At 47.5% G+C, this 24,473-nt stretch overlaps 6 protein-coding genes across 6 annotated transcripts; 2 read left to right on the forward strand and 4 right to left on the reverse strand.

Annotated features, from left to right (window-relative positions):
* Positions 1-1,679: 1,679 nt before the first annotated feature.
* On the forward strand, positions 1,680-3,794 carry DFJ58DRAFT_21972 (kinase-like domain-containing protein). The gene is made up of 7 exons (XM_041379305.1): positions 1,680-2,231; positions 2,287-2,328; positions 2,381-2,566; positions 2,627-2,657; positions 2,709-2,779; positions 2,835-3,053; positions 3,101-3,794. Exons 1-7 carry the CDS (start codon positions 1,758-1,760, stop codon positions 3,599-3,601), a joined length of 1,524 nt encoding a protein of 507 aa, XP_041248992.1. The 5' UTR covers positions 1,680-1,757; the 3' UTR covers positions 3,602-3,794.
* Positions 3,795-4,831: 1,037 nt separating this feature from the next.
* Positions 4,832-6,599, reverse strand: DFJ58DRAFT_697227 (acid protease). Its single transcript, XM_041383498.1, has 5 exons — positions 6,162-6,599; positions 6,007-6,104; positions 5,473-5,956; positions 5,156-5,426; positions 4,832-5,097 (listed from the first exon to the last, which is right to left on the reverse strand). The coding sequence occupies exons 1-5, from the start codon at positions 6,436-6,438 to the stop codon at positions 5,013-5,015; spliced, it is 1,215 nt and encodes a 404-aa protein (XP_041248993.1). The 5' UTR covers positions 6,439-6,599; the 3' UTR covers positions 4,832-5,012.
* A 4,450-nt stretch (positions 6,600-11,049) lies between these two features.
* Positions 11,050-12,686, reverse strand: DFJ58DRAFT_22073 (triose-phosphate transporter family-domain-containing protein). Its single transcript, XM_041379313.1, has 4 exons — positions 12,065-12,686; positions 11,885-12,012; positions 11,446-11,837; positions 11,050-11,393 (listed from the first exon to the last, which is right to left on the reverse strand). The coding sequence occupies exons 1-4, from the start codon at positions 12,482-12,484 to the stop codon at positions 11,230-11,232; spliced, it is 1,104 nt and encodes a 367-aa protein (XP_041248994.1). The 5' UTR covers positions 12,485-12,686; the 3' UTR covers positions 11,050-11,229.
* Positions 12,687-13,534: 848 nt separating this feature from the next.
* Positions 13,535-16,094, reverse strand: DFJ58DRAFT_852487 (uncharacterized protein; the record flags this gene model as incomplete). The annotated part of the gene is made up of 4 exons (XM_041393831.1): positions 15,841-16,094; positions 15,367-15,768; positions 14,977-15,326; positions 13,535-14,940 (listed from the first exon to the last, which is right to left on the reverse strand). The coding sequence occupies exons 1-4, from the start codon at positions 16,002-16,004 to the stop codon at positions 13,535-13,537; spliced, it is 2,322 nt and encodes a 773-aa protein (XP_041248995.1). The 5' UTR covers positions 16,005-16,094.
* Positions 16,095-18,995: 2,901 nt separating this feature from the next.
* On the forward strand, positions 18,996-19,732 carry DFJ58DRAFT_652900 (uncharacterized protein; the record flags this gene model as incomplete). Its single annotated transcript, XM_041381711.1, has 3 exons — positions 18,996-19,274; positions 19,322-19,612; positions 19,664-19,732. Coding segments are annotated over 3 exons (639 nt in total), but the record flags the coding sequence as incomplete, so codon positions are not given.
* Positions 19,733-21,900: 2,168 nt separating this feature from the next.
* On the reverse strand, positions 21,901-24,358 carry DFJ58DRAFT_742218 (uncharacterized protein; the record flags this gene model as incomplete). Its single annotated transcript, XM_041387183.1, has 2 exons — positions 21,901-24,097; positions 24,195-24,358. The coding sequence occupies 2 exons, from the start codon at positions 24,356-24,358 to the stop codon at positions 21,901-21,903; spliced, it is 2,361 nt and encodes a 786-aa protein (XP_041248997.1).
* Between the last annotated feature and the right edge of the window lie 115 nt (positions 24,359-24,473).

Below are 24,473 nucleotides of genomic sequence, written 5' to 3' on the forward strand. Positions count from 1 at the left end.
CCACTGTCTTCCCGTCTCACCCATTCCGCCCACTACTCAACACACCCGTCATTTTGCTTCTTCGTACCATCACGTCTAGTAGCCCAGAAAGCCGATATATTAGACTTGAAGGTGGGTCAATTATATTGCCTTCATATCCGTTTCATGATCCTCACGTTCTATCTATGGACATCAGTGGAAAGAATCTTTGAGTCCCTTCCGTGTGCATTCCCGCTGGAATTTACGTGTCCAACAACATCGACTCAAGGAGACGCTGGAAATCAGCCATCAAAGTTCTATTTCATGAGATCTGTAGTGTGGTGTGATACCGTGACCCTGAAACGTCGAAAACTTTCTGATGCGACTCGAGAACTGATCCTCGATTTCTAGATCATCATATGCGTCACCTGCATTCTCAGTAGAGATCAGGGCGTCCTACGAGGCCGATCGAATGCTAGGCAGCGGAGAAGTCATCAGGAATTTTCAAATGTTGTGGGATGAGCTACTCGGTCATTGAGATGGGCCATTCAGTGAGTGACCTACTTTTCATCTACTGACATCTCGTAGATCGACCCTTCCCACCCGTGTGTGGTATCCACCCTTCCCTCACGCTGAAGGATGCTGTTGTACTTGCTTGTGATAACGTGGGTGACGCTGGTCTCTGCTGTTAGCTTTTTCTGATCGAACGCCAACTGTAGTTTCCGGTCCACCATCCTGACGCAACAGCTCTCACCAACCTCGCGTGGGCCCGCCTTATATTGACCATGCTGTCTACCTGAACAATTTGGCCTTCTTACTCATGTTCCGCTTTAATCACCAAGAAAAACCTAACGAGGCCATCTCTTTGCACGAAGAAGCGCTGCGCCTGCGCCCTGTTGAGCACGAATCTCGTCATGCCTCATTAGACAACCTAGGGGGTGCTCTCGTTACCATTTCAACTATGGCAGTGACATCGATTACATTAGCCACAGCCAGCGGGTATGGGCGGGCAGTGTCGAGGTTGCGGAGGCTGTCGAGAAGGTTGAGGACGAGAACGATGACGATGAAGTCCCTGATATCCAGTGCGTGAAATATATCAGAAAACATATATAACTCACCTACTCACATTAGGGACTGTCAGTTTCAGCATACATACCTATTTAAGAATCCAACCAGAATCGCGTTGAGAATTCGTTCTCGCTGCCAGCCTGCGGAGTGTTCAAAGCGGATGGCGATTTTCACGTGATTTTCGAATTTCGCCTCGTATTCGCTTCATAATCGTTCACTCTGATTACCACTAATGATTTAGGGAGGATGGTATACTCCGAAAAGTTGCTTGTATCAAACCAAAATGTCGTCTTCCTTATCAAGATATGACTTTCGACGTTACTCTCGTACGTACTCATTCTTTTCTTTTACATACGCAATCACCCCTCGTTATACGCATCATACACGTTCACCTTTGATTCTCCGTCTCAATCAGCGTATTGATACCTCTCCCCGTCGAATATTCTCCCTCAGTCTTTCGATCCAAGACTGAGGTGAGCTTTCTTATTCACATTTCTACGAACATTTCCTGACTATTACCCTACTTAGTCCCGTTCTCGTTCCTAGGTATGGTCCTTAGCTAATTTAGTCTTTTGATCCAAGACTGAGTCCCATTCTCGTTCCTGGTCCGAGCCTCTTCATTCGTGAGATTCCTGGCCGGAAATATATTGGGGGAAAAAGGATGGGCCGCGTCACAGGCCCCGCGACAGGCGCGGCACGACCGCCCACGCTTATCTCTTCCTATCGGTTACATGAGCGCCCCTCTCACTGCAACGGCCATCCTACGCATGCAGCAGGGGATGGACGCACAATCACTCTCCCAGTTTAGTCTCCCTGTGCACCCATATTATCTTTCCAGTAAGGCCAACTTCGGTGCACAGCGCCATCATAATTCTCCCCGTTCATCGGCGCAACATCGCCGACATCCATACAGTGTACCTGGGAGGGAATCATCTATCCAAAAGTTTCGTGGACTCCCTGAAAAACCAAGTTTTGGAACGAACACTGGAGTTGGCGGGCCCTTGATGGCAGATCAGCCAAGATTCACATATCAACCATCCCTACTTACCGCTCCCAATGTCACTCCCTCCACTCAACTAGTTCCCACAATCCTCATCCCAGATTTAACTGGGCTCATCACCCGATGCAGCCAAGATCCCGTTTGCGGCGGCACATACGGAAACATCTACAAATGTATATACCATGGACCGGATGGCGATGTAGAGGTTCGTGCGGATTTCACATTTCTTCCACATTTAGTGATGCATCTGTCACCCACAGGTTGCTGTCAAGGCAATTCGGTCGCAATTCATCAGTGATCAGGTAATATTTTATATGTAGCAGGGAATAGACAGATCTAATCGAGCTTCCTTAGGTGTTTCGGAGAGAGCTCGGAATTTGGAAGAGGCTGCGACATTCTAATATTTTGAAGTTCATGGGTACAACTTCGGACTTTGGCACTTCAGTAGCTTTGGTTGCTCCATGGATCGCCAACGGCACTCTAACATCGTTTCTCAAGCAGAACAGTGACACTCTTGCGGTGCTTGATCGTATGTGTCTGGTGAGAACTTCAAATACGTCCATAGTTCGTTCGGGCCCAAGCTGATGTTTTGTGCACAAGCTCCGTGACATTGCCGCTGGTCTCAACCATCGTGAGTGAAAACGTGCATGTATAAAGGAAAACGCATGATTTTCTCCCCCAGTTCATACGTTTAGTTTGACTGAAGACAAACACCCGGAATTCAATCCAGCCGTCCACGGAGATCTCACTGGCGTAAGACACTTCATTAATTCGATCCTTCGTAGTATTAATGATGATCGACTGCAAGACCAATGTCCTCGTCGATGGCGATAGAAGGGCATATCTTGCAGATTTTGGTCTTTCCGGAACTTTGACACAACAAACTGGCATGACGTACCTCGCGAAGTCGAGCTGCCATCCAGGAGCAGTGAGGTGGACAGCTCCTGAGCTTCTTTCTGGGGAAGAACCAGCCTCTGCGGTCACCACTCAGAGTGACATTTACTCATTTGGTAACATTTTTCTCCAAGTAAGCCGTTACCTTTTGCAAATATGGTATACTAACTCGTCCTGGAGGTTCTGACGGGAAATGTACCTTGGCCTCACTTAAATCGTGAAGCCGCAATCTTGCGCAAAGTGATCTTTGAGCAGGAACTGCATCCTCGTCCAGATGATGATCGTGTCGCCGACCAGTTCTGGAATTTTATGACCCGTTGCTGGTCTATAGTACCCACCGATCGACCTTCTGCCGCAGAAGCACTTCAGTTTGTTGATCACGAACTAAACTTGCTGCGGTTTGATGGCGGTCTAGTCACAGATACCTCTACTTGCAACGACCGTCGTCTGTCTCCATGCTCTTCCTACCTTGATTCTCCTTCTCTGCCCTCCGCCCGCTCCGGGGCTCCTTCTCCTTCTCCATCTCATTCCTACCCAAATGCCCACACGGAATACTTTCCGGAAGCCTCACCGCAAGATCGCTCCGCAGATTCTAATCTATGGCCATTTAGAATTGATGCCTTGTCGCGGGATACTTTGGTCCCTGGTACACATCACGCTGATATACTAGAAGTTTGCTGACTACTCTCATCGCAGGCTTCCCGTGGACGAACTCAAACTACTCATACGATCTTTCTGCATACTCAATCAGCTGACATGTAACACTCTACGCGACATTTACCATGACATGGACCTCTTCGACACTCCGAAGTGCTCATAGGTTGTGTATATTTTTAGTACTATGTTGGTACGCTGTCTTAACTTTAGCCTTTTCCACCGAAACATGATATAAGAACCAAAATTCTGTGTCCCTGAGGACTTATCGTGTGTCATGATTATTCGACTTATCCTTATATCCCCCGACGATGTCATGGTTCTCTGAGTCTACATTCGAGATGGAGACAGGTATGTACATACCACACATCCAGCATCTATTTTGACTGTAGCGACTTACTCAACTGATGTTCTTCTTTCTGAAATCGATAAGGATGACGGTGGCTGAAAGAAGTGGGAAATTATTGACATCCTGTACGACAGTGAGTATTAATCAAATCTCCACTTCCTAATCCCTACTCCGGTCTTGGTAGCGTTTGGACAAACCAATCGAAATATTCATGCAGTGCCGCATGAGGGTCTTGATGGCCGAACATCATAGGGAGTTATAGGTATTGAGACTGGCAAATGGGGCAAACGGCATTATCCGAGAACTATACTATGCAAGGAGGGATGAAGTTAGTCACTACTTGTACCACTGTCGGATGACACTTGCCAGCGTTGCCGCTTGACGAAGAAGGAACGACTGTCTTCCGAAGTTCAAAGTCTGACTACGGGAGACTATTAGTATTAATATAGGCACTTGCACTGCCGTGAGTCAGGAAATCGGTTTTGGACCTGCAAAGAATATCATTCAGTGTTCTGGTCTAGTGTCTACAGTGACTCTACACGCAGCCTGAGAGTGCTCGAGAGGACTCTGAAAACACACTTTACAGGTTCGACTTGGAAATTCAAAGTTGGAATCTTCGCAATATAAACCGTGGAATAAAATGTTGGTATTATATTGACTCGGAGAGCTGTCCGTCTTCTGAGCTTCAAGTTCTCCTGCAAGCTCCGTTCTGGTTTGTTGTTTGGGGATACTCCTGCGGGCCGCGGCGGCGTCATATCATTCTGTAGAGTTCAACGAATCTAGGAACTGAGCGCTGAATATGCCATATCTATGGAGCATTTCATATATGTTAGGAGCAGGTGATCGATGTCCATGAGGCATGATACACGAAGTTTTTTTTTTCAAGTTTGCTTCAGTTCGTCGAAGCAGGATTTGAACTTCCCTCAATTGGCTCAAGTTATTTATGTAATAGCACATTGTTCACGAGTACGACTCGTACGTAATATCAACAGGGTTAAATGAATGTGACGAAATATGTAAGTAACGGTTCCGAATGTTCTTGTGGGGTTGATGTGGCCCCGGGCGTATGATTTTCTTGAAGGACTGTAGTTAATTTGTCATGGCATGGGTATACTCAGTGGTGGCGAACCCGACTCGGGAGTTCGTCGTATCATACACCGAGTAAAACCGCTCGCTGTGGAAGAATAATTCAGCAATTTATCTTCCCGGTAAAAAAAAGTAGCTCAACGTACAGGAAACAGTAGCCGTTCACAAAATCCAGGCCAAAACCAGAGGGGGTGTCAGTGGAACTGATGACCAGGTATATGGCGTCGGTGGTCCCGCCAATGGCTGTGTTCAACGATCGAGGCCAAATTTGCCCATTGGGGGTGAGCTCATAAGTAACCCCACCAGTAGTGAAATACAAGGATGAGAGCTGGTTGTACTGGTCAGGTGAGATCTGTAAGAGACCAGTGCTCTCATCGAGGGTTGCCCCCGTAGCAGACTGATATTTGTCGAAGGCATCTGAACAGTGGATTAGAAGGGTTTCAATGTCGCACAGGACACTTACCAGTTGCAATGGAAATGAAGGTGGATCCGGTATCAACGACACCAGCTGTCTCGGCCAAAATGGACGTAGACCCATAGCTGATGGACTGATCAATGCCCCAATACATACTCGCTGGATATATTGATGTGATCGGCACATAGCTGATGTCTCCAGTAATCTTGGAGGCGTCATAACCGCCGAATGTGAGCTCACCGCCGCTATCGTCAGAGGAAGCAGGTGCAAAGAACACTCCGAGTACTTCCGAACTGATAATTTTCTGCGTATAGAGGTTGTCCATCACAGTTGCAACTTCATTTCCATTACTGACGATGCCAACCGTCAAATCGACCGGTCCGAGGCCAAGAACTCCATCCGTACCATCCAGATATGAGTGACTAGATGCGACGCCAATAGATTGATCACTGATGATCAGATCAGGGTTGAGCGTTACGGTGTCTGTGTATTCCTCTCCAGTAGCATAAATCCCATCGCCGTATGTAACAGACTGGAAACGGTTTGACAAAATGTATGTGCCACGTAGAAACAAATACCCACAAATTGATTGCCCGTGTCATGGCTCGTGGTAGTCTGTTTGTAAGTCTTGTTAGCCCCGATCCAGGTGAATGAGCTTCCGGTGTCTAGCACGAGTGTGTCTGTATGAAATTGACAACGCGTCAGATTAAAAAATTGCAGGAGCACGAGCAGCTTACAGTACGTTGCTGGACTCCCTACGCCAATGTCAGCGGTGTACATCGCCACAGCATTGGTTGCATCGACGGAAGAGCTGCCGCCAGCTTGTAAGGCTTGGATTCGAGCTCGATCTGCAGCCGCGATGTTCTTGGTCCCATGCGAATTTATTCTAACAGCGAGCTTGAGAGCAGCTGTGCTTGATGCCGTCCGAGGATGAGGCAAAGCGCTCGCTGACAGCGAGAGGAAGGCAAGCGCCGGCAGGGCAAGAATAGATGAAAGCGATCTGGAGGGAACCATCTTACACTTCCTGAGCCATCCTTCCTAGCTGGCCGTTTTATATGGTGGTTGGTATCAAACGTTAATCTAACAACACTGCAGGAGGCGAACAATCTGAACAAGGCTTAGCGAAGTTCGAAGCGACTACGTTAGAGTGTCGGATCACGAGCTCCCTGATCATGATGTGACGGAACGTTCATCGCGTCTTCCTGCATTTTACGCAAGTTTTTTTTGGGTTTCTTGTGTTTGACGTATCCGGTTGGACGTTTGTTGCCTGTGACTGCTCCTAGTAACTTTACGGCACATCATCGACGTGACAATCATTACGCTATCATCGCCCGCGCACATTTATTCGCGTTCAGACTCGATGATCTGATCGAACGGACTGGTACTTACGTGACATGCTACATGTGATGCTATTAAAGACGCCTCCGCGACATTTTGCGCATCAGATTATGCCTACTAATACTTTTTCTAATCTTCATCGTGATCGTCATGCCATAATGCCGCTTTTCAGCGCTTGAGCCTATTCGAGCCAAGTCAGTCCGAATGTCACGTTTCAGTGAAGGATGACACAAACGCAGCCATGCAATGACACCCAGGCTGTGCAGATAATCGTGGTTGCAGTGATCAGGACTCCGGCCTGTTGATCTTGCCATCATTCGATGATAAAAAGGATGTTATAACTGAATGGCAAAGGCAGCCCGGAATCATTGAGACGTAGCCCATGTGCATGTTGCTCTTAAAATATTCCAGCTGGGGAATTGGCGCTTGTCGACGTGCAAAAGGTACCGTTGCAATTACTTCGGAATGACTGTTTGCTCGAGCACGCTCTGCCACGCGCTTGTGCTTTTGATTTGTGTGACCGTGCCATACTGTATCCTAAGGGTTTAAGAGATCCATGGTGTAGAACAGATTTATATTTATGCCGATCTTGTCGATCAGCCTTAATATCTAAGTCGCCGCGACAGCCTGTCAACGCTCTGGCCGATTTTCAATATTATGGGCACGAGAGGTTCGTACCGTCAATCCGCGCAGCTTTTTTGGAAGCCTCGCTGTATGATTTGACGTTGGTTTCTCGAGCTCGCGCGTCCCAGAATATTCCTATAAACCGTCGATCAACCAGAGTTGGGCAGCAGAAGAGGCTTCCCAGCGATATAACATAGGGAATGTCAAAGAGTGCAACGGGGAAGAAATAGAAGGTCCAGGGTTGCCCTGAGAGCTCGTCATCATATTTCCCACGCCTGCTCGCTGTTGTCGCAGGTGGCAACGCCAAGGATAATAATATTCAAAACAGAACATCACTAGGGACGGACTGACTTCAAGTTTCCCTCGCAAAAGAATAAGCGAGAGGGAGTTGTAAAACCCCAGATGGCTGATAATGCGTCAGATCAGCGAGAACGCCTGACTACCCGCATCATCCATTAGGGCCAAAGAGAAGGAGTGCTGAATCGTGTGCGAAGGGTAGACGCAAGGGTGTGGATGTCCTGGAGACCACTAGTCAACTAATTGGGCGTCGATCATCTGATTGAACCAACCCATCGCTGACCACCGTCAGATAGTCATGTCATCGATGACAGTCGCCTGTGTTTAAGCATGATTTAACGATATCGAGTATGATGGTTGTAAAAAACTTACGGCTCGAGTATTTACCTCTATCACGGATGCGCATGTGTGATGTGCTGAGTGGGGAGTAAAGCGCGCATGACAAAGTATCACTAATGCACCAGTTGTCTGAGCGCAAAAAACGTGTGCAAAGGCGCTCTGTCCCGTAATAGAAGGTGCAGATCGCTATCAGATCGTTGAAATTAGGTTGTGGAATAGAGCTATGCAGCGTGCTAATGGAACGTATATATGTGATACTTGCACGTGTATTTGAATCTGATGGCAGGCCGTGTCGGTGCAAAGAGAAGATTACTAGTTTGTCGACTGGGCACCGGTTAGAGAACGTGCTGAATATTAATTGGAAGATCGGAACGTTAACGACGATGTCGCGTGGAGGGGCACGAATGGGGTAAATAGCTTGTGGAAGCAGGTGAACGGATCCGGAAGAGTGATTGTATCTAGAAATCTTTTGAAAGTTGAAAGAGTGTTCGATTTCGGATCCGTGCAAAGTCTGCAGCTGCAGTACTTACCATAAATGGGTAGATTAGTCATGATCTCAGACACTTAACCGAGCACAGAAGGTTTAGTGTTTTATCACGGATACGCACAATCGGTGTACGAGGTTTGAAATTGTTCGAAGGAACCGACTAGTAAGATCCGAATGATAACAGGGTACCAGAAACCGAATCAAAAAATATTTTGATTCATTAATCAAAGACTTCCACATTTACTTGATTTCGCATCGCAGTACTAACTTCAACCAATTTCAAGGGCCTTGAGGTGGGCATAAATATTCATCACCATCATGCCGATTTTGGCGATACAAGCGCTGAACAGCGATATATCTAGCATGAACACTAGATTGTTATAACCCCCAACATCCCTCACCTGCTCGCATCCATCTCTCGAATATGACCGTAGTATCAAATGATCCCAGTTTGTGGCCGTTGATCAGTTCGGCTATTTTTTTAAGCTATTGGACGGGTTCGTCGTATCAGTTGGTGATGTCTCAATCTAACATCGACTTGCGGTTTTGTAGTTGCCGCCGGCGTCGTGGTGGTATACGATTGGGGTGAGCAGGATAGTGTTCGAAAACCGCTGATATTATTCTCATGACATTTCTAGTGCTATCACTTGGACAAGAGGTACGTCTGTGCTATTGTCGGAGCAGCCAACTTGCTAAGAATGGTGTCATAGATTGAACTGATCTGGGTGAGTGACAAGGTCTCACATCAGAAGAAAAGCAATACGATTAAATTTGGGCAGAGGCAACAATGGTCTCTCATGACTATGCTGTATCTCGTTGTTCGTACCTCATGTTATACTATAGCGTGGTTGGCAAGTTGTACTGACTGCAAAATGTTCTAGGTACGCTACATTGGAATACCATATTCTGTGTATGTTTTTGAGGCCAACAACTTGATGCTGTGCTAATAGCCCCTCCCTCATGATCAGTATCAGCGTCCTGCGTATGTCTCATACGTGCTGTATTCGATTCTTCTGACCGGCGGCACACAGCATACATGACAATGGTCTCACTAACAGATGCAGTGAGTGTTACGCAACTATCTCATTCCCATCTAATGGATACATTTATTTGTAGGGGTGAGTGAGATTATGACCATTGAACTTGGCTCGACATAATGATTACACAGGTGTGAGTCGGAGTGTTTGATCCTAGTACAAGGCGACCATTAATTGGGTATTTCAGGCAATACTTTGGTCTACACATTAAATGGGACAAATGTGGTCGTACCTGCCATGCTGGGCGGTGAGCTGCAATACCTCAGTGATATTAACTCGACTGAAATACGATGCAAGTCATTATGATTGCTCGGTTGCATGCCATGTATCAGAGATCTAGGATGATGCTTATCTTCCTTGTTATTATTTTCCTGGCTGCAATCATCGCCTGTGGAGTAATCACAGCAATAGTACTGAAGCATTCTGTAGGGGGTAAGCTTTACTTGTTGACTTGAAGAACACAACTCATGGGACGAACACCAGAGGAGCTGATACTCTCTGGCATGCATCTATGCAGTTATGGATATGAGGGGGATGTCCAGTTTCTGGCCTCAATGGTTTGGGTGCTCAACACTGTTTGGGAGGTCCTCGCACTGTGTCTTTCAGTCTGGATTGCTGTGAGACACTTCCGTGACCTGCGACCATTCGGCCAGTCGACAGGATCGCTCGTTGGGGACTGTTTCAGAGTGCTGATAAAATCGCACGTGCTTTATGTTGCATGGTGAGCTTGTTGTGTGAAGGTGGCTATATTTTTCTGCTCAACTTCCGCACGTGCTAGCTTTGCTTGTGTCTCTTGCCTCGAGTTGGTTTATCTCTCTCCAGTGCTTCTGGGTGCGCCGACCTGTTGCTTACATCTCCTTGCAACCGCTGCTCATCATTTCTGTAGATTTCACCTTCCATGGGAGCTCAGATACTCACTGGTGTTCTTCAAATTTTATCGTTCGTGCAGATGTTTGTGCTGGGACCACGCCTCATCCTTAGCGTTCGAGAATATCACGCAAAACTCGTGGCCACTTCCGACGCAGAAATTAGCATGAATTCGATTGTCTTCCAGGAGCATGTACATGTACCAACTAGCAGTATGGTGTAGGGAAAAGCTTGCCGAGTTTCTGCAGGGAGGAGATATTTGGTCAAGGATCCGTCGTGGTATTTATTTAAGTTGTGGTGTTTTGAAGTGACCGTGAAGCCCAGGTGGCCGATTTAGTCTCAGATGTGTTTTCATCTATCTGAGCCACAGAAAGGAAATGGAATGAATCGCGCGGACGCATGGTTCGACTGCATGCCTCTATCCCGAATGAGCATAGCAAGGAGATGACCAGGTGTGTTGAGCGGGGAGTGGAGAATTGGAGAATTGGAGTGAGCATTTCACCGAATCATTGAAGAGGCGAAGGTGATTCACATATACATTGAACATTTGTCAGTCACCTTGCGCATGTCAGTTGCATCACACAATCGAAGGAGGCGTCAACATAGGCCGGAAGGATTTTTGGAAGCTGTATCATTATCCAAACGGCATTATCCGAGAGCTATGGATAAAATATCTCTATATTACAGATATGGTATGAGTCCAAAAGATGGGACGTGTGCATGCATTGTGCATGTCTAATGGTTTCGAAAAGCGAAGGGGCTACAGTAAAATGCAGTCACTAAGAATGAACAGCTCTAGCATCAACATCACCTCAATCATGATCTACTTTCTCCATTTACTCTCTTTTCTTGATATTCAACGGCTGCGTACCACATTCCGCCAATGATCGTGAGAAGGATGCCAAGCGCGTTTGTCGGCGTTATTGTAATTTTGAATAGAATGACCGCACAAAATACAGAGAGGACTTGTTTGACATTGGCTGTAAGCTCGTCAACAGATGTGGCGTTGTGTGTACGACAATGGTCACTCACCAGCAACAGTCATACTCAGAGGGCCTGCTACCCTATTCGCCGTAAAACTCACAATATTGAGACCAAAAGCAATCAGGCCATTAACCCCAAGGAGCGCCGCTTTGACGGGCGTCATCTCTTCTAAACTCCATGTATGCACGCGTGATAATTCCCCCGTGAGGTAGGCGAGGAAAACGCACTGGACGAATGCAAGCGGCGCCATCCGCGTCAACAGGTCTAGCGGATGCAATTTTAACCGCGGGGGGACGACAAAATTTATGCGTGGCTGCGAGGAGATCGATGATGGGGTAGACTGCAGAATAGAAGTGTAGACAGTCTTAATGGCAACAAGTACTGTTCCCAGTACGGTCAAAATGAGTCCGCTTGTTGTGTACGAATAATCTCCATACGTCCTAAGTGGAAATCAGTAGATGACGTTCTGAGGCGAGAAATGACTCACGCAAAACCAACGCCAACCATGACAGGGATCAGGGATACCATCTTGTGATTACTACACCGGGTGCCAAATAAGAAGGTCGAGAGAAGAATTATGAAAATCGGCGTGGCTGCACGGATTACTTGATGAAACTGTGGCACTCATTACCAGCTCCTAGCTTGTGCCAGGTATGCCATCACTCACCGAAACAGTGACCATATGCAGAGATACGTTGCTGATGGCGATGTTAATGGTGTATAATACACTAAATGTCCCAAGCGCCAAGTTGTCTGCGTCGGTGAGTCTAGCAGGTACGAATGTACCATTTTTCAGCAATATGAACCCTCCAATGGTCCCACAGAAAGCATGCAGCGCAGTGAGGGTGTACGGGAAAGGAAAGCGGATGAGGACACCTTTGTTGTACAAGGTAAGTCCAAGGTTGAAGCAAAAGTAAAGAATGAGCCAAAATCTCAGCGAGCGGCGTGTAGATGGGGAAGACGATGAGTTTGTTCCAAGCAGCGGGGTATATTTTTCAGTTGTGAGCTCCTCATGGTCCGAAGGGTCACCGCGGATGGGTACACGAATATCGGAAGACACGACAGGCGGTGGCAGCAGGTCTTGCATGTCGGCAAGTGACGATGGTGAAACAAGACGATTGCTGCTACACAAAAAGCGCTGGCGAGATATAAGAGATCCGTGACGCTTGTGTGGTTTATCATAGTCCCCTGAACCTTCGGACAAACCTGCCAACGAGAGTTACCCGGTGAGAAGAAATATATAGGAAAGGCTTTCGTCACATTGGAATATAAAGCAATATATGGCCATGTAAATGCACCGCAATCAGCATAATCGCCAGCAAGAACTCACCGGTTCACTGATGCCGTCCCTGTAGGCGTCCGCGGGCCACGCATCTTCTTTGCTATCCGTAAGGGATTGCAGATATGACGTTTGGATAGAATTTTAAGCTATACAATCAGCACCCTCTTCAAGTTGTTGGCGGATAGTACTAAGGCTACCGGACCATGTATTCAGGAGAGGCTGAGGATCCGGAATACGTGATACTGCGGACTCGTTGCGACGCACAAGGGGCATGAGATGATTGGCCGCATCTGTGGTATCACATGATAGGTCAGGCCTGCAAAATATACAGCAGCTGAAGGAGTTCATGGTACCCTGTTATCATTTGGACCTTTCTCGGTTCCTTCGAACGACTTCAAACCCCGAGCGAAAAAAAATCCGGACACCCTCATGACGGTCATTAATCACAATAAAAAGATCCCATTCCGCTCAACATTTTCACTTCAGCTTATGTAAAAAAATCTGTTGTGGGAAAACGCACTCCGAGTTGTCGTCTAAACCTCAGGCTCTGCCTTCAAACGGGGCAAATGACATTATACATGCAGGGATGGAAAAAGTTAGTCAGTACCTGTTGGTCCAATCCTATGCAAACTACTACAGTTGGATGACGCTTGCTAGCATTGCCACTTGACAAAGAAGGAACGGCTGTCTTCCGAAGTTCCTTCTATCAAGGTCTGACCACGGGAGACTATCAGTATAGACACTTGCACTGCCGTGAATCTGGAAATCGGTATCTCAATGAGTCTTCATCTTATTAAAAATATGTACAAGTCAGGATGTGTCCGATCAGTAAGTGATCTTGGACGCCTTAGAAGATCAATTCGAGCAAGCTGATTCAGGTACTGCTTCTTCATCTTCAAACAACTTGACATTTATACCCTGGGGAAACCCATCCAGAACGCAGTCCAAGAAATTCCTCCTGTGCTTTCCCAACCATGCAAGACAACCGACGATGGCCATCTCATCTATCCACTTTCTAACGGTCTGGTCCAGAGTGTCGCCTCCTGGCTCCGGCTCATATCCCGGGAGCGATTTTTGCAGTATCACCTTCATAGTCGAGAAAAGTAAGTCTGAATGCTTTTCTGAGATCTTGCAGACAAGCCGGGCCTTGGGCCTCTCGCGCGGCTGCGAAGCGTACGGTTCCGGCAGGGACCTCAATGTTATACGACCAAGACATTGGATCATAGAAGCCGTTAACTGGTAGTAACTCTGACTGATAGGATTGGTGGTCGGCCCAGCCATCCCGCACTTTGCTCGTAACGAATATCCCAGGTGAAACACGGAAGAGAAAGATGATGGCGAAGCCCGCTCGCGGTACATATTCCGCATGAAGATCTTAACAGATGCATCTGTTAAAGTGCCTGTCTTGAATAGCCTTGATAAGATTTCGGGAGCCTGTGGGCTGATACACGAGAGCGCATGCCACACTCCAGGGTTGCTTGACGCACGTGCAAGAAAGCTCACTACGGCGACTTCATCTTGGAGCTCTTCCAAAATCCCTTCACCTCCGGACATCAAGGCACCCAGTCTGCTCATGCAAGGTATCATGAATTGGAAGAGTTGAGAAGATGACTCGTTGGAAATCGAAGAGGGTAAGGGAGCAAAGCTCACGCCTTCTGCGGGAGACACCTCATCCTCCTCTTTACAGACCTTGAAAGTCTTTTCGACTTCTCGGCTGATTTCGTCTGCAAACGAAGTGGGCTTTGCTTTCTCCATGATTCTAAAGACTAGATGTGCCCTGTCATATGCCGTTTCGAACCGCCTGCTACCTGTGCATATCTGCATTAGAAGCACATAGAGCTCTACATCGACGAGTGTAAGTGCGTCGACGTCCTGGTCGAGGACAGCCGCTGGTGACTGTAATGGTGGGCGAAGAGCCGACACTTCTGCCTCCACGGTATTCGTCAATTGCGTAATGAGCGGAACGAACAGCTCGCTCGCCCGGACATTGGCTAGCGAACTCCGGAACGCACGTGCGGTGCGAAGCATACTCCCCGTTGACAGGAAAGTCAGAGCGCATGTCTTCGTCGTCACGTTGACTAGCACAACGAAATTGAACTGCAATGTTTGGCGTTGCGACAGTTTTGTGATCTTGAACACAAAATTGTCACTCTCCCCTTCCTGGGAGGATCTGTAACGCGCAACTTCCATCGCGGATTGGAAATTTACGTGGTTGATGTATGCACCGTGTTCCCCACGGGAGTAAATTGGAGTTGGTGGTACTGGATTCACGTCGAGCAAGGAGCTCACGAACGTACCCGGTTTTATGTGTTCTTTCATTTCTGGACGCGATATCACATGGCGCAGGACGATAGCAATGCGAGGGCTGACTACGAATATGCGGTGCAGGCCACGGCAGCCACCTCCTAAACCTTCCCACAAACCAAATGCGTTGTGCGTGACGATAAACTCTTCTCCTTCCACGGCTTCCCAGATACTGAAGAAATAGTTGTTTGCGAGAACGTGGTAAGAGTAAGCTGGGAAGTGTTCGAGATCAGGTGGGATATGCGATTCAGTGATCATTTTTTGAAGACCTTCTTCGCCGTAATTCTCTATGAGTTCTGCAGCATCTCGCATGATGTCTGAATGAGACGCGTCCAGGAAGTATCTGAGGAAGTATAGCCATATCTCGACCGCAGATTGAATACCCTTCGCCTTTCATGAAGGACTCGATCCACTGACGGGCTCCTGCGTTTTCTGGGTGATCTGCTTGAAAGTAAATACCAGAGCAAGATACATTGCGGTAATGCATGATGAACAGGAACTTCCGCAGGAGCTCTAGAGACCTCCGGTTCAGAGTGAAAGTACCCTGAGGAAGCGCTTCATGCAATTTTATGATGATTTTGGCTGCATGACCTTCGAGGACTGCTAATTTCTCCTCTAGTTCGTTGATATTATCGGTGTTTCGGACGTCCTGGTAGAAATTCTCTACGCCGTAAACCTTTCTAATAGGACGAATGTCAAGGTTACCCGTAGCAATATCATAGTAGTGGACACATTCAGGATCAATGCGGGTGCGTCGAGATTCTCTGTCTCGTTCATTTTCGGACCTGCAGAGAATATCATTCAGGTTCTGGTCTAGTGTCTACACGCAGAGTGCTCGAGAGGACTCTGAAACACACTTTACAGATTCGACTTGGAATCTTCGCAATATAAACCGTGGAATGAAATGTTGGTATTGTGGCTTAGGCGCACATGGACTCAGAGAGCCGTCCGTCTTCTGAGCTTCTCCTGCAAGCTCCGTTTCGCCTTGTTGTAGGGTATTCCTGCGGCGACGTCGTGCCATTCTGTAAAGTTCAACTGAACGTAGGAACTGAGCGCTGAATACGCCATATCTGTGGCGCTGTTGTGAAGCACTTTATATGTGTTAAGAGCAGGTGATTGATGAAGTTTACATAAAGTTCAACATTCAAACTTCGTTTTGATCAGTGACCATGACCACCGGGGCCTGTATCCATCTTACAAGTCCTGCCACAGATCTTGAGGCATAGTTACCGCAGGTCTGGGGCAAGGTCTCGGACGCGCAACCGCGGTTCATGAAGCGGGGTTTCAACTTCTCGTCTGCAGTACCACCCACCATCTCCAATGAAATATACCTTCAGGCTAAACTCGAACAATCCCCGACTCCCACATTAGTGGGAACAGGATTTTGTCTGATCCAAACGTTCAGCCACCTATACGCCGATGTGTGATAACCCTTTGGAAAAACTGACAATCCCCGACTCCACTCTACAAGGCCCAAATTGAATCGCTTTGCACCCAATCGAGCTCCTTTTCTCCTACTATGAATTTACCTGTCAGACGTGTATCTGGTTACTCGAGCGTCTCATTTTCTCACTTGTGCCATATCTGAAAGCTCTTGCTTCTCACATCTGTCACACGCTCATATGACACCTGCCTTTCATGATATTTGTATTCGACATCCACAACATTTGATTTACCTGCAGGACTATGGACAGCAAAGAACTGGTTAACGAAAATCATATCCATATCCATGCACAATCCGAGTTGATTTCGATTGATCAGTTTCTTTCAGTGATCGCGATCAAATCTTACATCATGCCCGTTCATGAAAGCTCAGGCTCCATATCTATGTCACCTCCTAGCTGCTGGTTCCAATGCTCGTGGTCAGCTAGCCAATGGTTCTGATGACGATTCGCAAGAGTCTTTCATTCATCCTTACAACATCGCTGATGAACTCTGGCCGCACTCGCAACTCTATATTTATTCCTCTCATCTCGTCACGGTGTGCTGCTTAAATTTGATAGCAAACTGAGCTTGCTGCGGTTGAATGGTGGTATAATCACAATTATTTCTGCGCTCAATTACCATCATGCTCCATGCTCTTCCCGCTCCAGTTCTCCTGCCATACGCATGTGCAGCAGACTTGCTGGGAGCGCCACTGCAAGACCACACCGCAGTTTCGATTGTGATGCCATCTGTGGATAACTCTTCACGGCAGGATGCTTTGATCCTGAGTGCACGTCTCGCTGATTACTCGATCCATAAGCCACAGTTTGAACCTTTTCGCCACTCGGAGCTTGCGAGGCTTTCTTACTCGCTGCCCATTCAACACTCAGGAAGAGGACTAGTAGTAGAAGATATGTGGACTGTTCCCCAACGGGTTGAATACTAGGTCTAACTGCGAACAGATTTGTCTCCCTTCATAATTGTCCATTGGCAATTCACCATGAAAACCGGTACTTAGTTTGATCCTGCATGATACTGGTGGGACCTGTAGCATAATGTTTTCTGCGACTATAAAGTGGCTTGTCGACACTATCTACATGCAACGGGCAGGGGCAGGTGTAATTAGTATCCTGGATTTTAGCCCCCATGAAACAGCGTTGACCACAATTTGACTCCGCGATATTCTCCTCGATGTCGTGGACCTTGAAATTTTGAAACTCTTTGAAAGCAGATCTTGCCAGTGTGATTGTTACCTTTTCCAAACTTTCTCCCATGTCCAATTAGTTGCAATCGCAGCAACAAGTACCACAACTTGAAGTCCAAGCTCAGGCCAATGCAGGTCAGGAAGCGCTCGCCGTTGCTTGTGTCGTCGATGCCTCTCTCATCAGCAAACTACCGGTTTTGGATACAAGATTCCCACAGCGACACAACTAGCACAGCCCCACAGTGGTACAGCGCACAGAGCGCACAGAGTGACAGTGCGGCACAGTCTCGCACAGTGCACAGGGTCAGGCGATAAAATGTGATGTAAATTATAGATTAATATCAATATCTTGCTGGTCTTCATCAAAACACGAGATCTCGGAGAATGCATTTCACAGCGTGACAACTTATATTCATTTAATAAAGTACTTCAACAGATAGCTAAAATATAAAATGTGCAATGCGTATATGTATTGACAATCATGTACACAGTACAAGGCTATGGTCACAATGCAACATCCAACAGACAGATATTCTAATCAGCTGTACTCATCAGCGACTGCATACCGATTTTAAGAACGAATTCGCTTACATGACTTGATGGTGGATTTTGGACGAGGAGACCAAAGTGACCGCTCTGAGCAGACAAACCCGCACCTCACCACGAGAGCGCGTGTGCGCCCTACATTAGCTTCCGCATCTCCAAAATTTCTCTTTGCCCTCTTCGCTCGAAGTCGTAGGTGGTGTTTGCGCATGCGAAATTGATGAAGAAGCCGCTCAGCAAGGTCCTTCTCGAGACGTCGAACTTCGAGATCAGCTCGTGCCATCTCGAGCAGGTAAGATGCTTCCTCTGAAGTCTCCGGCATTGAGTCCATGTAAGCGTCAAATGGTTCATTTGGGTAGCGGCGTATGTACTGTAGATAAAACTGATTCAAGGCAAGTGTTAGAATCCAGCCCATAACTCACCATATTATACACTTCCGAGGAGTCAGATGTATCATCTGAGATGTCGGAAGGAGTTACAGAATCTGAGATTTGTTGGCCTCGACATAGCGAATACGGGGATTGAGATGATTGAGATGGTGAGGCATAGCTTGAACGACACTTCGACATTGTAGTTACAGTTTGCGTCGTCCCGGAAATTGCCGGGACAATATTGAATCCAAATGAGTTCAATGACTTACTTCGCACCTTCGATATGCGCTGCCCCTCCTGCAGCAAGCGTTTTAAGAATGAGGGACGCTTTCTGCAACACCTGAATCAGCCTTCTTCTCACTGTTACAAGTGGGATGGTAACCTAGTTCGCATCTTAAGACCAGCACAAGCTCCAAGTCCTCAATTTCCTCTCCACAACGACACGGACCCGACCTTTGACCCGGAGTATATGGACCATGGAGTTGATGCAGACACTGGAGCGGAGTATGGGTCTTCAGGCTCGCAGGCAGATTACGGTGAAGAAGTGGAGTTTTATGACGGTGCAGGCAAGACGTGGGGTGTTGGGAAGACTTTCATGGACCAATTCAACGAGGATGAATATGCTGCAGAGAGGGAGCAAAACCAATACTTTCCTTTCACTAGCAAACCGGACTGGGAGATGGCATCGTATATTCTTCGGTCCGATCTTAGCATGGCCGAAATCGACGAGTACCTCAATCTTGAATTTGTGAGTTCATCTATCCTCTAAATTTCTTCGTCTAAACTTATGTTCAGACCAAAACACTCCCATTGTCATTTCGCTCTTCGCGAGAACTCCGAGGACGTGTTGAATTGCTCCCAGCTCCCCCTCAATGGAAGTATCAAAAAATCACTACCGAGTTTCCAACGACAAAAACCCTTCAAATATTTTATCGGGACGCAATCGAGTGCTTGCAGTCACTTCTCAGTCACCCACTGTTGGCCGCCAGCTTTGATTTCATCCCATGCAAGGTTTACGAGTCTGCCGAACGTGCGGTTCGAGTTTATCATGGTTTCATGACAGGCGATCATGCTTGGAACCTTCAGGTAAGGTCTCGTGTCTTGATTCCTCGTTCTGTATAACTAACAAGACCACAGAAAGACCTACCTGAAGGTGCATCCCTCCTTGGTGTAGTCCTCTCCTCGGACAAGACCAATCTGGGTGTAGACCAGGATGATGGTGACAGTTTTGTTGACGACCCCCACCAGGATCATGACACCTCGAAAGATAGCAACGATGGTAAGATATCCCATGCATGTGTCCATCATGCTACTGAACTTGCCCACTTGCCTTATGCAGATGAATTCACTCGTGCACGCTCACGAGTCGCCGACAGCTCACACAATGCCCGAGATGTCCTCCAAGACCATCGCGCAAAGAACTGTCGCCCTCGCATGCCTGACCTGGATGAGCTCGAGACTTTGCGTCGTCGCGCTACTACTCAAGATTCAGCTCAATCTTCTTCTGAAGAGGAGGTTGTAGTACCACGCAAGAGAACGCGGATGATCAAAGCAACTGCGCAGAACATTCGCTTCTATCCTCCTTCTTGGAAGGATTTACTAGAGGCCGCAAAGAAGAAATCACGCCTAGGCTTGCTCACTAGCACAGCGTCAAAGCGCAGTGATTTTCTCAAAACCAAGGGTATTGAATATCTCTTAGAAACACTCGAAGACTTTGGATCCCAGGGTGTTGGTGTTGACGACGGATACTGGGATGAATATAAATCTGATATGGCAGTCCTGGTATTTGTGTTCTTACTCTGTCGGATCACGCTAACAATTATTTTAGCTATGGGACGATCGCGCTACTATGCGTTCCGAAATGAAAAAGGCTGCGCGTCCGATTGTTCTGGCACATTACGAAATTCTTCCACCCGATGTTGACGACGAGAACGACTATGAGCGGGAGGTGCGTGACAACGTCAAAACATTGTTGCAGAATGGTGCTTTCCTACGGGATGGAGTAGATGCACAGGCAGGTTAATGAGAAATAGCCCCGCACTTACTGACTCACACGGTGTGTATTAGGGCAGGACCAATAATCTTGCAAACGAGGCCCTGGGCAGCTTTTGTATGTCCTATTTTTACAAGGGTGAGAACGCGCTCGCGAAGTCATTTCCAGACTTGTTCGCTGATGCTGTCCCCGAAGGTGCCGTTGCACTTGCAGCGACTGCGGTATGTGATCTCAGGCTCGGATAATCGTCTTCGCTCATTCATCTCTAACTAGCTTGCTGCCGCTATCGACGAGTACAAGACCGGTACTTACAAGCAAATGAAATTCGTCGCCGATTTATATCAACCCATCTACGACAGCGTCATTCAGCTCTACCATGATGTGCAGAAGGACCACTATCATGCAAAGAAATGCCGGGCCGCCAGAAAGAAATGGGCTCGTACTGCAGGGTATTGTGAAGCTTTTTTTATCATTTGTATCATTTTCTGACGGCTATGCAGAATCCTGACTCGCGATGATCCAAACAGGCGCCATGACTGGGGCTTGAAACTCCAACTGGACTGATCGTGTTTTTAGCATTTTTGTAGGATACCTGATTGTAGTATGACGCAATGACATCATGATTTGTTTGGTTTCAATTACTGTGCACTTTCTGTAGTGATGCTGTGAGCATTCTGCAGTATTCCTGTCTGGCCTACCCAATGCTCTGTATTGTTTTGCTCAGTGTAGCTAACACTCTGTACCGCTCTGTGCAGCTCTGTACAGTATCATACATTACACTGTACGACTCTGTACAGAGCTGCACAGAGAGAACCCTCTATGTGGGCTCTGTGGCTCTGTCCAGCACTGTCCAGGGTTGTACAGAGGACCCTGGGTTTGCTGATGCTAGCGCTTGCTACAAAATGGACTCGTGTGTTCACAGCTTACATCCTCAAGCGTCTGAACGAAGCACACAGCGGGCATAATGTGCATTTTACCTGGATCATTCTTCTGTCAAGTAACATGCCGAGTATGGGCGATGTGTGTACGACACGCCGTATGAGGGTCCTGATGGCCGAACATCATAGGGAGCCTATTAAGACTGGCAAACGAGGCAAACGACATTATCCGAGAACTATACGTGCAAGGAGGGATAAAGTTAGTCACTACTTGTACCACTGTCGGATGACACTTGCCAGCATTACCGCTTGTCAAAGAAGGAATGACTGTCTTCCGAAGTTCAAGGTCTGACTACAGGAGACTAATAGTATAGACACTTGCACTGCCGTGAGTCAGGAAATCGATATATCAATGAGTCCTCATTTTATTCAAAAAAATATGTACAACTGATACATCAGATCAGTAAGTGATCCTGAAGATCAATTTGAACAAACTGAATCATTCAGGTATTCTCAGTGGTTTCCTCATCTTCAAACAGCTTGAAATTTTTATCCAATTCCTGTGGAAACCCATCCAGAACCCAGTCCAAAAAATTCCTCCTGTGCTTTCCCAACCACGCAAGACAACCGACGATGGCCATCTCATCTACCCACTTTCTGAGGGTCTGGTCTAGAGTGTCCCCTCCTGGCGGCGGCTCATATCCCAGGAGCGATTTTTGCAGTATCATCCTCATAATCGAGAAAAGTAAGTCCGAATGCTCTTCTGGAATCTTGTAGACAAGTCGAGCCTCGGGCCTCTCGCGCGGCTGCGAAGCGTACGGTTCCGGCAGGGACCTCAATGTTATACGACCAAGACATTGGATCATAGAAGCCGTTAACTGGTAGTAACTCTGACTGATAGGATTGGTGGTCGGCCCAGCTATCCCGCACTTTGCTCGTAACGAATATCCCAGGTGAAACCCGGAAGAGAAAGATGACGGTGAAGCCCGCTCGCGGTACATATTCCGCATGAAGATCTTAACAGATGCATCTGTTAAAGTGCCTGTCTTGAATAGCCTTGATAAGATTTCGGGAGCCTGTGGGCTGATACACGAGAGCGCATGCCACGCTCCAGGGCTGCTTGACGCACGTGCAAGAAAGCTCACTACGGCGACTTCATCTTGGAGCTCTTCCAAAATCCCTTCACCTCCGGACATCAAGGCGCCCAGTCTGCTCATGCAAGGTATCATGAATTGGAAGAGTTGGGAAGATGACTCGTTGGAAATCGAAGAGGGTAAGGGAGTAAAGCTCACGCCTTCTGCGGGAGACACCTCATCCTCCTCTTTACAGACCTTGAAAGTCTTTTCGACTTCTCGGCTGATTTCGTCTGCAAACGAAGTGGGCTTTGCTTTCTCCATGGTTCTAAAGACTAGATGTGCCCTGTCATATGCCGTTTCGAACCGCCTGCTACCTGTGCATATCTGCATTAGAAGCACATAGAGCTCTATATCGACGAGTGTAAGTGCGTCAACGTCCTGGTCGAGGACAACCGCTGGCGACTGTAATGGTGGGCGAAGAGCCGATACTTCTGTCTCCACGGTATTCGTCAATTGCGTAATGAGCGGAACGAACAGCTCGCTCGCCCGGACATTGGCTAGCGAACTCCGGAACGCACGTGCGGTGCGGAGCATGCTTCCCCTTGTCAGGAAGGTCAGAGCGCATTTCTTCGTCGTCACGTTGATTAGCACAACAAAATTGAACTGCAATGTTTGGCGTTGCGACAGTTTTGTGATCTTGAACACAAAACTGTCATTCTCCCCTTTCTGGGAGGATCTGTAACGTGCAACTTCCATCGCGGATTGGAAATTGATGTGGTTTATGTATGTACCGTGTTCTCCACGGGAATAAATTGGAGTTGGTGGTGCTGGGTTCACGTCGAGCAAGCAGCTCACGAACGCCCCCGGTTTTATGATTTCTGGACGCGATTGCACATGACGCAGGACGATAGCAATGCGAGGGCTGACTACGAATATGCGGTGCAGGTCAGGGCAGCCGTACCCCAAACCTTCCCACAAACCAAATGCGTTATGCGTGACGATAAATTCTTCCCCTTCCGCGGCTTCCCAGATACTGAAGAAATCGCTGTTTGCGTGAACGTGGTAAGTGTAAGCTGGGAAGTGTTCGAGATCAGGTGGGATATCTGATTCAAAGAGCATTTTTTGAAGGCCTTCTTCGCCGTACTTCTCTACGAGTTCTGCAGCATCTTGCATGATGTCTGAATGGGACGCGTCGAGGTAGTATCTGAGGAAGTGTAGCCATATCTCGGCCGCGGATTGAATACCCTTCGCCTTCATGAAGGATTCAATCCACCGACGGGCTACCACGTTCTCTGGGTGATCTGCTTGAAAGTAGATACCGGAGCAAGATGCATTGCGGTAATGCATGATGAACAGGAACTTTCGCAGGAGCTCTAGAGACCTCCGGTTCAGAGTGAAAGTACCCTGAGGAATCGCTTCATGCAATTTTATGATGATTTTGGCTGCATGACCTTCGAGGACTGCTAATTTCTCCTCTAGTTCGTTGATATTATCGGTGTTGCGGACGTCCTGGTAGAAATTCTCTACGCCGTAAACCTTTCTAATAGGACGAATGTCAAGGTTACCCGTAGCAATATCATAGTAGTGGACACATTCAGGATCAATGCGGGTGCGTCGAGATTCTCTGTCTCATTCATTTTCGGACCTGCAGAGAACATCATTCAGTGTCTTGGTCTAGTTTCTACACGCAAAGTGGTCGAGAGAGGACTCTGAAAACATACTTCAAAGGTCCGACTTGGAATCTTCGCAATATAAACCGTGGAATGAAATGTTGGTATTGCGGCTTAGGTGCATTTGGACTCGGAGAGCCGTCCGTCTTCTGAGCTTCTCCTGCAAGCACCGTTCTGCCTTGTTGTGGGGTTATCCTGCGGCGACGTCGTGTCATTCTGTAAAGTATCACGAATCTAGGAACTGAGCGCTGAATACGCCATATCTGTGGTTGTGAAGTGTCGGAAATTCCCATAGGTGCCTTGCAAGGCTTCTAAATTGAGACGTCATTT

This window comes from Suillus subalutaceus (assembly GCF_016647625.1).
Source record: "Suillus subalutaceus strain FC151 chromosome Unknown DFJ58scaffold_10, whole genome shotgun sequence".
Classification (NCBI taxonomy): domain Eukaryota; kingdom Fungi; phylum Basidiomycota; class Agaricomycetes; order Boletales; family Suillaceae; genus Suillus; species Suillus subalutaceus.